The sequence below is a fragment of the Aotus nancymaae genome, unplaced genomic scaffold, assembly GCF_030222135.1.
Source record: "Aotus nancymaae isolate 86718 unplaced genomic scaffold, 86718_ANA_hifiasm-v0.15.2.pri h1tg000011l, whole genome shotgun sequence".
Classification (NCBI taxonomy): domain Eukaryota; kingdom Metazoa; phylum Chordata; class Mammalia; order Primates; family Aotidae; genus Aotus; species Aotus nancymaae.
This window is the reverse complement of record NW_026988422.1, coordinates 41,503,245-41,516,490: the sequence shown is the minus strand read 5'-3', so window position 1 is coordinate 41,516,490 and position 13,246 is coordinate 41,503,245. Positions and strand designations below refer to the sequence as shown.

The 13,246-nt window shown below is 40.4% G+C and overlaps 1 protein-coding gene and 1 non-coding gene across 3 annotated transcripts in view; one reads left to right on the top strand and one right to left on the bottom strand.

Annotated features, from left to right (window-relative positions):
• Window positions 1-13,246, bottom strand: part of KNL1 (kinetochore scaffold 1) — a 71,329-nt gene that overhangs the window by 46,412 nt on the left and 11,671 nt on the right. For both annotated transcript variants that reach the window (XM_064374852.1, XM_064374853.1), the window contains exons 3-9: window positions 13,050-13,089; window positions 11,747-11,806; window positions 8,905-8,966; window positions 6,623-6,675; window positions 5,463-5,493; window positions 4,102-4,139; window positions 214-266 (exon numbers count right to left, since the gene is read on the bottom strand). In XM_064374852.1, the coding sequence (XP_064230922.1) occupies window positions 214-266; window positions 4,102-4,139; window positions 5,463-5,493; window positions 6,623-6,675; window positions 8,905-8,966; window positions 11,747-11,806; window positions 13,050-13,089 (337 nt within the window). The remainder of the gene's footprint in view (window positions 1-213; window positions 267-4,101; window positions 4,140-5,462; window positions 5,494-6,622; window positions 6,676-8,904; window positions 8,967-11,746; window positions 11,807-13,049; window positions 13,090-13,246) is intronic.
• Window positions 10,839-10,942, top strand: LOC135274492 (small nucleolar RNA U13). The gene has a single exon (XR_010342314.1). It is a non-coding gene; the product is annotated as a small nucleolar RNA U13 (small nucleolar RNA).

Sequence of the window (13,246 nt, the reverse complement as noted above, 5' to 3'; positions counted from 1 at the left end):
TTAAACTTTGAGAGGTATACTTTATCTCCCATTATTTAAACTGCCAGTGATTCAACTATCTTTAAGTTAACTGGAAAGGTGGGAAGCCTTTCCAGTTTAGGCTGATTCATTTTATTAAGGCATCCCTAAATTATGCCATTATCATTGAATTATGTTTTCTGTTTTAACGATCAGAAGACATTAAAATATGAAGGCATTTGCATGAACTTATACCTCCTTCTGTTGCATCTGGGTATGAATGGGAGCAGAAAGCAATGTGTTCATCCCTATTTAGAAAAAAGAAAAAATTGTAGTCAGAAAAATATTACTGAGCCTCATTTTCCCTTTCTTAGGTTCTTCATCAGTTACAAGTATTTAAAAGAATTTACCAGTAACTAAGCCCTTAAGAATTTATGTATTAATTTTCTTAATTTTTAAAAATTGATATATAATTGTTGTACATATTTTTGTGTTACATGTGATATTCTGATACCTGTATACAATGTGTAATGATCAAATCAGGGTAATTGAAATATTCACCACCTCAAACATTTACCTTTTGTATTGGGAACATTTTAAATTTCATAAGACTTTTAATTATCCTATATTAGTGACAGAGAGATCAATAATTATTATATATTTTCTGTGTGGTTGAAATCTTTTTATAATGTGGCAGTGACTTTAAAGGTGGAAAGTTTGGACTACTACTTATTATTATTTTTTATTTCTCTATTTTTATTTCCTGGATAGTAGAAGTCCCATGGAGAAGAGCATCAAGTGATGAGACTGAAAGGTTAGGGGAGGATTCTAAAGGGTCTTTTATTCTGCATTAAGGAGTCTAGACATTCCCATGATAAGATATATGCGCTTTGTAAAATTAATCCCCTTATAAAATATAATGCGTTTTAGAGAAATAGCAAAAAGTAATAAGGAGAAGAAAATAGATTCAAGAGAAGATAAACCAATTGGGATGTTACTATAATAGTTCAGATTAACAAACGAGTTCATGTTAGGGCAACAGAGCAACTAAAAAGGGAATAAAGGATTAGACTCCAGATTTACTTTAGAACTACAAATTAGACTTTGTAAATAAGGAAGGGATTGAAAAGGATATATTAAAACAGGAAATACACTTTAAAATACTTAAGTTTAAAGTTTAAAGCCAAATCTTTAGAACATATTAAAGAATTTATGGCAAGCTTGAGTACATATAATGAAATAATTAAAAGCTTTTTTTACTAAAAGCCTTTTTTAGGCCAGGCACAGCGACTCATGCCTCTAATCCCAGCACTTTGGGGGCTGAGGCGGGCAGATCTCAAGGTCAAGAGAGCAAGACCATCCTGGCCAACATGATGAAACCCCGTCTCTACTAAAAACACAAAAATTAGCTGGGCGTGGTGGCCGCGCCTGCAGTCCCAGCTACTCAGGAGGCTGAGGCAGGAGAATTGCTTGAACCTGGGAGGCTGAGGTGGCAGTGAGCCAAGATCGTGCCACTGTACTCCAGCCTGGCAACAGGGTGAGACTCCATCTCAAAAAAAAAAAAAAAAAAAAAAAGGCTTATTTATATGTCAGGCTTCCATTCATTTATTCAACAAATATTAATTCAGAACCTATTACAAGGGGAAAAAGAAAAAACCTCAACTGTCTACTAAGGTACAAAGAAGAACAAGACAAAATTTCTGGACTCCCAGAGATGGTGGTTCAGCTATTCTGAGCACACTGCCTATGGGGTAGCCCTGCTCCTCAAGGAGCAGTACTCCCTCACCCCCAAAAAAAGTTTTGGCTTCTTTAGTAAGAGAGCCAGAAACACTTAAAATATAATGTGATAAATTCTAAAATATGTCGAGAAATAAAAGAGATGTTATGGGAGCACAGAACATGTGACTAACTCCTTAGTTTTGTCATTTAAGCCAGTGCTACTTGAAGTATGGTGCCAGACTGTGAACTGCTTATTACTAATACATAATGAGATAAGGAACTTGAGGCAAACATAAATCATAAAATAATAATTGCTAGAAAAAAAGTATAAGCTAAGCTAAACAGTGGCTTAGTGCCACAGTTAATGCACATTATGGTGCAAGTTCCTTTTCTGTCACGGACTGAGCAGTTAGTTTGTGGACTGGCTACTTTGAATAGCATTGAAGTTAAACTAAGTGAAGTGAAAAATGAAAAGCCTGACAGGCAAACGGGAGAAGAAAGATCACTTAAGATAGAGAAAACAGCATTTTATAAATGTATATAGGGACCAGGTGCGGTGCCTCATGCCTGTAATCCCAGCACTTTGGGAGGCCAAGGCAGGCAGATCATCTGAGGTCAGGAGTTCGAGACCAGCCTGGCCAATATGGTGAAACCCCATCTCTACTAAAAATAGAAAAGTAGCTGGGTGTGGTGACACGCATCTGTAAGCACAGCTAATTGGGAGGCTGAGGCAAGAGAATCACTTGAACCCGGGAGGTGGAGGTTGCAGTGAGCCAAGATTGCATCACTACATTCTAGCCTGGGTGACAGAGTGAGACTCTGTCTCAAAAAAAAAAAAAAAAAAAAAAGAAATAAAATAAAATAAAATAAAAATCAAATGCATATAGGCAGAAAGAGAGTTTATATGGTGAACTGCAAATAATTCAACATTGGCTAGAGCATAGGATACCTATAAAGGGCAGGAGATAAGTTGGGAGAAGACAGGCCAAAAGATAAAGTACATTCTAACTCACTGCTAAGGAGTATGGGCTTTATTCTGCAGGCAAAAAAGAGTCATCAAACCATTTTAAGCTGGAAGGTAATATAATCAAATTTAGAAATATGGAGAATGGATTGGGAAGGATAATACATGAAATACAATAGCCCAAGAAAAAATAATGACTTGAATTAAAGCAGCAGCAGAAGGAATAAAGAACAGGTAATAGATTTTCAAGACATTTAGGTGATAAAACAGAAAGTAAGCCAAATGGATACAAGGCATAAAGGAAGAGTAGAAAATGACTTCTTGATTCCTGACTTAAGTGAATAACTGAATGAGCACGAATCCAAGACCAGAAAAACAGAAGAAACAGAGGTTTGAAAGAAAGAATAGTGAGTCGTCCAGGTGTGGTGGCTCATGCCTGTAATCCCAGCACTCTGCGGGGCTGAGGTGGGTGGATCACCTGAGATCAGGAGTTTGAGACCAGCCTGGCCAACATGGTGAAATCCTATATCTAATAAAAATACAAAAAAATGAGCCAAGTGTGGTAGCAGATGCCTGTAATCCCAGCTACTCAGGAAGCTGAAGCAGAAGAATCACTTGAACCCAGGAGGCGATGGCTGTGGTGAGCCAAGATCGAGCCATTGCGCTCCAGCCTGGGCAACAAGAGTGAAATTTCATCTCAAAAAAAAAAGACATAATAGTGAGTCTGTGAAATTTTAAACTGAAGACATTGTGTAAAGAACAAAGCTCTGTTTGCTGTTTTTTTTTTTTTTTTTTTTTTGAGACAGAGTCTCACTTTGTCGTCCAGGCTGGAGTGCAGTGGCATGATCTCAGCTCACTAATCTCTGCCTCCCAGGTTCAAGAGATTCCCCTGCCTCAGCCACCCGAGTAGCTGGGAGTACAAGCGTGCACCACGCCCAGCTACTTTTTGTATTTTAGTAGAGACAGGTTTCACCATGTTGGCCAGGATAGTCTCTATCTCCTGACCTCGTGATCTGCCCGCCCGGGGCCTCCCAAAGTGCTGGGATTATAGGTGTGAGCCACCGTGCCCAACTTATTTTCATGGTTCGTGGAACCTAGATAAAGAGACTATCTTACCATAAGAATAGTAGTCGCCGGGCGTGGTGGCTCACACCTGTAATCCCAGCACTTTGGGAGGCCAAGGCGGGCGGATCACGAGGTCAAGAGATCGAGACCATCCTGGTCAACATGGTGAAACCCCGTCCCTACTAAAAATACAAAAAATTAGCTGGGCACAGTGGCGCGTGCCTGTAATCCCAGCTACTCAGGAGGCTGAGGCAGGAGAATTGCCTGAACCCAGGAGGCGGAGGTTGCGGTGAGCCAAGAAAGCGCCATTGCACTCCAGCCTGGGTAACAAGAGCGAAACTCTGTTTCCAAAAAAAAAAAAAAAAAAAAAAGAATAGTAGTCTAGTCATACTCACCAGTAATTTCACAGTCGTTATCTTCTAATTTCTTATTCCTAGAAATTAAGAAGTATTTTTATAATCTATACCCCAAACAATTACCCAAGAATCTTTTAGTAACAGTTGAAAGAGTAGGGAAGAAAGAATAAAAAATAAAAAAAATAAAAAAAATAAAAAAAATAAAAAAGAAAGAGTAGGGAAGGTAAAAAGACTTTCATAGAATGACTAGCAAAAAATTATAAAGACTTTTTTTTTAAAAAGACTTAACTAATGCAGAAAATTATAAAGACATCTTTTTTAAAAAGACTCATCAACTGGGCGTGGTGGCTCACACCTGTAATCCCAGCACTTTGGGAGGCCAAGGTGGGCGGATCATGAGGTTGAGAGATAAAGACAGTCCTGGCTAACATGGTGAAACCCCCTCTCTACTAAAAATACAAAAATTAGCCAGGCATGGTGGTACATGCCTGTAATCCCATAATCCCAGCTACTCAGGAGGCTGAGGCAGGAGAATCGCTTGAACCCAGGAGGTGGAGGTTGCAGTGAGCTGAGATCGTGCCACTGCACTCCAGCCTGGGCAATAGAGGGAGACTCCATCTCAAAAAAAAAAAAAAAAAAAATTAGCCAGGTGTAATGGTATATACCTGTAGTCCCAGCTACTCAGGAGACTGAGGCAGGAGAATTGCCTGAACCCAGGAGGCGGAGGTTGCGGTGAGCCGAGATCGCGCCATTGCACTCCAGCCTGGGTAACAAGAGTGAAACTCCGTCTCAAAAAAAAAAAAAAAAAAGAAAAAAGAAAAATGAATTTAATCAAAAAACTAAAGACTTGCTATCTATTGTTTTATATTAGTTAATAAATATAAGGATTTACGTATTATATGGTTTCATCACTATTAAAACTATAAACTAGGCTGGGCGCAGTGGCTCATGCCTGTAATTCCAGCACTTTAGGAGACCGAGGCAGGCGAATCACGAGGTCAAGAGTTTGAAACCAGCCGGACCAAATGGTGAAACCCCATCTCTACTAAAAATAGAAAAAATTAGCTGGGTGTAGTGGTGGGTGCCTGTAATCCCAGCTACTCCAGAGGCTAAGGCAGGAGAAGCACATGAACTTGGGAGGCGGAGGTTACAGTGAGCTGAGATCGTGCAACTGCACTCCACCGGAGCAACAGAGTTGAGAATTTGTCTGGATAAACAAACAAATAAACAAAAAAACTATAAACTGTACAATGGCCATATTAATTAGATACAGCGGTATACTAAATTCTGCAAAGCACTTGTTTTCTGAATTAATTCTAGGTATTCCATAAAAGAAACACAAAAATAAGAACAAAAATATTAACTTATAACTTTTAAAATATAATTTGAATATTACTTACTGTATCAAGAGACTTTCTCCTGCTTCTGTTTCTAAAAATAAAATAAAAATTAAATTTGTCCAAGGACACACTGATAAAGCATTAGAAAAATTACTTAAGGACATTAACAGCGTTTTAAAAAATTATTAACTGCCAGGTGCGGTGGCTCACACCTGTAATCCTAGTACTTTGGGTGACTTGAGGCCATGAGTTGGAGACCAGCTTGGCCAACATGGTGAAACCCCGCCACTACTAAAAATACAAAAATCATTTGGGTGTAGTGGTGCATGCCTGTAATCCCAGCTACCAGGGAAGCTGAGGCAGGAGAATCAATTGAACCCAGAAGGTGGAGGTTGAAGTGAGCCAAGATCTTGCCATTGCACTCCAGCCTGGGGGACAAGAGAGAAACTCCGTCTCAAAAAAACAAAAGGGCTGGGTGCAGTGGCTCACGCCTATAATCCCAACCACACTTCAGGAGGCCGAGGCAGGCAGATCACGAGGCCAAGAGATCGAGACCACCCTGGCCAACACGGTGAAACCCCTTCTCTTCTAAAACTACAAACATTAGCTGGGCATGGTGGCACATGCCTGTAGTCCCAGCTACTCAGGAGGCTGAGGCAGGAGAACCGCTTGAACCCAAGAGGTGGAGGTTGCAGTGAGCTGAGATCAAGCCACTGCACTCCAGCCTATCGACAGAGAAAGACTCTGTCTCAAAAAAAAAAAAAAAATTATTAACTATCCACTCTACTCTATACCCCTAAGACTCAAAGTATACTTTTTTTGTTTTTGCGACAGGGTCTCGCCTTGTTGCCCAGGCTGTAGTGCAGTGGTGTAATCACTGCAGTCTCAATCTCCTGGGCTCAAGTGATCCTCTCACCTCAGCCCCCAAGTAGCTGGGACCACAGGCATGTATCACCACACCTGGCTAATTTTTTATTTTTTGTAGAGGTGGGGTTTCACCATGTTGTCCAGGTTGGTCTTGAACTCCTGGGCTCAAGCGATCCTCCCACCTCAACCTCCCAAAGTGTTGGGACCACAGGTGTTCACCACTATGCGTGGCCCATCATATGTACTTTTTAAGCAATAAGATAGACAATAAGTTGTAACAGTTATCTGGTTAGATAGCCACAGCAAAATTTTAAAGAAAGAAGATTTAGCAGGAATTACAGTAACACACTTACCTGCCATTTCTGACTTTCTCACTATTTCCATATGAGACTCTGTCTGGAATACCCTAGAAAAGAAAATAAAGATTATTGAAAACCTGCAATTTGTAATCTTTTTTTTTTGAGACAGAGTCTTGCTCTGTCAGTCAGGGTGGAGTGCAGTGGCATGATTTGGGCTCACTGCAACCTCCTCCTCCTAGGTTCAAACAATTTTCCTACTTCAGCCTCCCAAGTAGCTGGGATTACAGGTGCACGCAACCATGTCCCGCTAAGTTTTATATTTTTTTTTAGTAAGATGGGGTTTCCCCATGTTGGCCAGGCTGGTCTCGAACTCCTGATCTTGTGATCTGCCTGTCTCGGCCTCCCAAAGTGCTGGGATTACAGGCTTGAGCCACCGACTCAACACAGACTATAAATTAACACTTATTTATAGGTAAAGATAATACTTTGATTTTAGCTGCCTCTTTGCTATACCATACACTCTTAATATTTCAAATGCCAAAATTAGTTTACTACAATAAAATCTATCATAGTTTTGTTTTTGTTTTTAAACAGGGTCTCGCTTTGTTGCCCAGGCTAGACTGCAATGGTGCAATCACAGCTCACTATAGCCTCAATCTCCCAGGCTAAAGCGATCATCCCACCTCTACCTCCCAAGTAGCCTCACCAACATACCTGGCTCATTTTTTTTATTTTTAGTAGAGATAAGGCTGTTATAATTTACTTAATTAATTAATTAATTAATTTTTTTGAGACAGAGTCTTGCTCTGTCGCCAGGTGCCAGGCTGGAGTACAGTGGCAGGATCTTGGCTCACTGCAACCTCCGCCTCCCAGGTTCAAGCAATTCTTCTGCCTCAGCTTCCCAAGTAGCTGGGACTACAGGCGCACCACGCCCAGCTAATTTTTGTATTTTTAGTAGAGACAGGGTTTCACCATGTTGGCCAGAATGGTTTTGATCTCTTGACCTCGTGATCCGCCTGCCTCGGCCTTCCAAAGTGCTGGGATTACAGGCGTGAGCCACCGCCTCTGGCCTTATTTTTTAATTTTTTTTTTTTTTTTTTTTTTTTTGAGACGGAGTCTCACTCTGTCACCCAGATTGGAGTGCAATGGCGCGATCTCGGCTCACTGCAACCTCTGCCTCCCAGGTTCAAGTGATTCTCTTGCCTCAGCCTCCTGAGTAGCTGGGATTACAGGCCTGTGTCATCGTGCCCAGCTAATTTTTCTATTTTTAGTAGAGATGGGGTTTTAACATCTTGGCCAGGCTGGTCTTGACCTCCTGACCTCGTGATCCACCCGCCTCAGCCTCCCAAAGTGCTGGGATTACAGGTGTGAGCCACTGCGCCCGGCCCTATTTTTTAATTTTTAACTAATATTCTGAGCCATTTGTTACTGTAGAGGTTATAGTTTTTAAATGAGCTCTGACTTAGTAATTATTTTTTCTCTTTCAATAACCTAAAATATTAATTTAATTCAACAAGTATTTATTAAGCACTCACTATATACCTGGTACTATACTAGAGTCTGGGATACAAACACATGATCCTTGACTCAAAGGGCTTCCACTATAAGTACAGAGGTGGAAGAGTGATTATAAACATTATTTCACTGGCTTTTGTTATTAACAGTTAAAGTACGGTAGCATGGACTCCACAAGAAAGGATCCCTTTTCACTGGGATGAATAAGAAGAAGCTTTGTTGAGCATTTGACACCTGCCTTGAATCTGACCAGTTAATTCTAATTCTGCTAATATGAAGTATCACTCACTATATAGAAGCTATTCTTTTTCCTTTTTTGAGACAGGGTCTCACTCTTGCCCAGGTTGTAGTGCAATGACACTATTATGGCTCACTGCAGCCTGGAACTCCTAAGCTGAAGCAATCCTCTGGCCTCAGCCTCCCGAATATCTGGAACTACAGGCGCAAGCCACCATGCCTGGCTAATTTTTATTTTTTTGGCAGAGATGGGATCTTGCTAAGTTGCTCCGGCTGGCCTCAAACCATTGGCCTCAAGCAATCCTCTGGCTTCGACCTCTCAAAGTGCTGGGATAATAGACGTGAGCCACCACACCTGGCCCCTAGTACAATGTTAAACAACAGCTGAATATCATTGTTTTGTTCCTGACTTTAGAGGGAATTTTTTCATTGTTTCTCTTTTAAACATAATATTGAATAACCTTTTAAATAACAACTAATGTTTAATCTAAACAATTAATCTAGTCAGTACCAATACATTTGGTTTGATACATAAAATACTAGCAGTACCTGTAATATTTTAGTTACTTTTGCTTTCAACTTACTTTATAGTATCTGCAAAGCTGACTCGACGTGAGTTTTTCTTATTTCTCAAAGCATTGGATTCCTAAGGGCAGAGAATATATGCTATAAGTCTTAGAAAAATGACTATGAATTACATCTCAGAGTACTATAGACAGAGATCAAGTCTTCTTTTTTTTTTCGCCTTGAGACAGAGTTTTGTTCTGTCGCCCAGGCTGGAGTGCAAGAACTCAATCTCAGCTCAATGCAACCTCTGCTTCCCCAGTTCAAGCAATTCTCATGTCTCAACCTCCCAAGTAGCTGGGATTACAGGAGTACGCCACCATACCCAACTAATTTTTTGTATTTTTAGTAGAGACAGGGTTTCACCATGTGGGCCAGGCTGGTCTCGAACTGACCTCAAGTGATCCTCCCACCTCGGCCTCCCAAAGTGAGAAACTGCCCCTGGCCAGAGATCAAGTCTTATTCTGAATTACTTCTTCACATGTTGTACTATGTGTCAGAATTTCCTTCTTTTTTTCAAGGCTGAATAATATTTCACTTTATGTATATATTACCACATTTTGTTTATCCATTCATCCATCAATGGGCACTTGAGTTATTTCCACCTTTTGGCTACTGTGATTAATGCTGCTATGAACATGGGTGTACAAATATCTCTTTGAAACCTTCCTTTCAATTCTTTTGGATATATATCCAGAAGTGGAATTGTTGGATCATATGGTACTTCTATTTCCAATTTTTTTGAGAATTGCCATACTGTTTTCAATAGCAGCTGTACCATTTTATATGCTCACCAACAGAGCACAAGGGTTCCAATTTCTCTGCATCCTCATCAACACTTGTCGTTGTCTGTCTTTTTTTTCTTTCTGAGAGGGAGTCTCACTCTGTCACCCAGGCTAGAGTGCACTGGTGTGATGTTGGGTCACTACAACCTCTGCTTCCCGGGTTCAAGCAATTCTCCTGCCTCAGCCTCCTAAGTAGCTAGGATTACAGGTGTGCACCACTGCGCCTGGCTAATTTTTGTATTTTTAGTAGAGACAGGGTTTCACCACGTTGGTCAGGCTGGTCTCAATCTCCTAACCTCATGATCCGCCTGCCTAGGCATCCCCAAATGCTGGGATTACAGGTGTGAGCCACCGTGCCTGGCCATCTGTTTTTTATTTTAGCTGTCCTAATGGGTAGTAGTGAGGTGGTATTGAGGTGGTATCTCATTGTGGTTTTGATTTGTATTTTCCTAATGGCCAATGATGTTGAGCATCTTTTCATTAGAATATAGTATTTCTACTTTACTTCCCCACCCTCCTTAACAAGAGCAAACATTTCTACTCACATAAATACCACACACAAACGCCAAAAGACATTAAGGATTAACTTGCTGTTTTTTTTTTTTGATACAGAGTCTCACTGTTGCCCAGGCTGGAGTGCACTTGGCTTACTGCAACTTCCGCCTCCCGGACTCAAGTGATTCTCCACCTCAGCCTTCCGATTAACTGGGATTACAGGCACCTGCCACCACGCCCGCCTAATTTTTTTGTGTTTTTAGTAGAGATGGGGTTTCACCATGTTGGCCAGGCTGGTCTCGAACTCCTGACCTCATGATCCACCTGCCTCGGCCTCCCAAAGTGCTGGGATTACAGGCGTGAGCCACTGCGCCCGGCCTAAGCTTGCCGTTAAGTAAAAACATGAAATAATACTAATAAAACAAAAGACAGAAACAAACAAAATCCACAGAGAATTGTACTGGGTTAATTCTGAATACCTGACCATAAGTCTTATTGTGATAAAGAATCAGGAATGGTATCACCTCTGCATCAAAGCAGTGTACCTGGTTAAGGCCCCAGGAGACACTACAGGTAGTAGCCTTAAGCTTAACAAGACAATTTTAATACTGACATGGGAAAAACACTGGGACTAACAGAGACTAATATATTTCTTACTAAAAAAAAGAAAACTGATCTTCTTATAGTTCATAAGTGTGATTATAGGGTTTTCACATGCATGTGTGAGATGTGCTTTCCTCAAATTTTGTTACAATGTTGGCATATCATACATCTGACATGAAAAAAGAAAGGCTCAGCACAGTGGCTCATGCCTGTAATACCCATACTTCGGGAGGCCTAGGCAGGATCATTTGAGCCCAGAAGTTCAAAACCAGCCTGGTCAACATAGCAAGACCCTCTCTGCACTAAAAAAAAAAAAACTGTTTTAAAGGGCTGGGCACAGTGGCTCATGCCTGTAATCCCAACACTTTGGAAGACCAAGGTGGGTGGATTGCTTGAGCCCAGGAGTTCAAGATCAGCATGGACAACATGGCAAAACCCGTCTCTAAAAAAAAATACAAAAATTAGCCAAGCATGGTGGCACATTCCTTTAGTCCCAGCTACTCAGGAGGTTGAGGTGGGAGGATCTCTTGAGCCCAGGAGGAGGAGGTTGTAGTAAGCCATGATCACACCATTGCACTACAGTCTGGGCAACAGAATGAGACTCTATCTCTAAATAAATAAATAAATAAATAGCCAGGTATGGTAGCATTCGCCGTAGTCCCAGCCACTCAGGAGGCTGATGAGGGGAAGATTGGTTGACCCAGGAATTCAAGGCTGCAAGGAGTTATGATCATGTCATTGCACTCCAACCTGGGTAACAGAGGGAGATACCATTTCTAGAAAAAGAAAAAAGAAAAAAGAAAAATAATGAATGCCAGTATATTGAAGTGTTTGGATTTTAACCTAAAAGCCATGGGATGCTTACACATTCAACTTGTAATCATTTATGATATTGCCTCTTCATATAGCTAATAAAGTTCCTGACTTACAAGTATCACTGAAAATAGTCATCTATCAAATATTTGTACTAGACACTTACCTGAACTGTTTCATTCCCACCTCTGAGGTCCTGAAGAGGACTTCTTGGGGGTTTCAAAATCTAGGTTAACAATTAGAATTATTAAAAAAAAAAAATCTGGCATATGCATTAAGAATCAGTTTATTTCAAATTATAGATAGAAAGCTAAAATTTTCATAAAAACCTCTGAAACTCCTCATATTTATTCTGCTCAATGGTATACTGTGTGGCAAATTTAAGTAATAGACATCTATTCCCTTCTACCTGCCCATCCTCCCCTATTATTTTACCCACTCTCATCCCATGTGGTCTGAGTGAACTCCACACCAACTCTAGGGTAAAACACATAGCCCTATCTAGAACAATCTGATATTCTCTTGTCAATGATGATTGGTTCAGGAATGAGGACTTGACCCACATCAAGATAATCGAGCTAACGTGATTCAGTTCCGAATCATTTCTGTCTGCAGAAAGATACTCACTATTCTTCACATAGGACTTAAGCCTGGAAGTAAGAGAGCTAAACATACCACAGTAATTACGGGAAAAGAATCTATCTGCCGAAGATTACCCAGAGAAAGCACTAAGAGTAGAAAAAGACAAAGGAAATCCTAGTACTGTTGTCATTGTTGGAACTGCTGGTCAGTAAGTTGTGCCTAAAGCCATCCCTTCTTTGGATTTTTTAGTATCATAACCCAATACATCTTGTGCTTAAAGCAGTTTGGGCTGGGCGCAGTAGTTCACGCCTGTAATCCCAGCACTTTGGGAGGCTGAGGTGGGAGGATCACTTGAGGCCCGGAGTTAGAGAACAGCCTAGGCAACAGGGTGAAACCCCATATCTTCTAAAAATACAAAAATTAGCCATGTGTAGTGGTGCATGCTTGTAATTCCATCTACTTGGGTGGCTGAAACACGAGAATTGCTTGAACCCAGGAGGTGGAGGTTACAGTGAGCCGAGACTGTGCCACTGCACTCCAATATGGGTGACAGAGCAAGACTCTGTATCAAAAAATAAAAGCAGTTTGGGTTGGATTTTTGTCTCCTGCAACAGCTTTGTACAACAGGTTAAACATATTAAAATTTTAAAGCTTTAATGAAGTATAACTTATATACCATAAAATTCATAAAATTACTAAAAAAATTCATAAAGTATGAATTTTAGTATGTTTACAGAATTGTATAACCATGTTAAATATTTGAGTCTTTATCCAGAGAGCAACAGGAAGCCAGTTAGGGTAGGATGGCGAAGACACAGTCAAAACTACCATGATATATAGTTATTATTAAATAAAAACTGATAATTATTAATTCAAGTAAGTCTTACTGAGGAATGCTGTCTTCTAACAGGTCTCTCTATATTGTCACTGAAAAAGGAAAAAACAACTTAAACACACATTGATAAAAAACTGAATTCCCAAAGCCATCATCACAGCACCCCTTACATGCTTTCAAACTGGTCACCACTTTCACTTAGCACTCCAGCAAGCAAAATTTGTATTACAAGACTTTAAATTTAGTTAG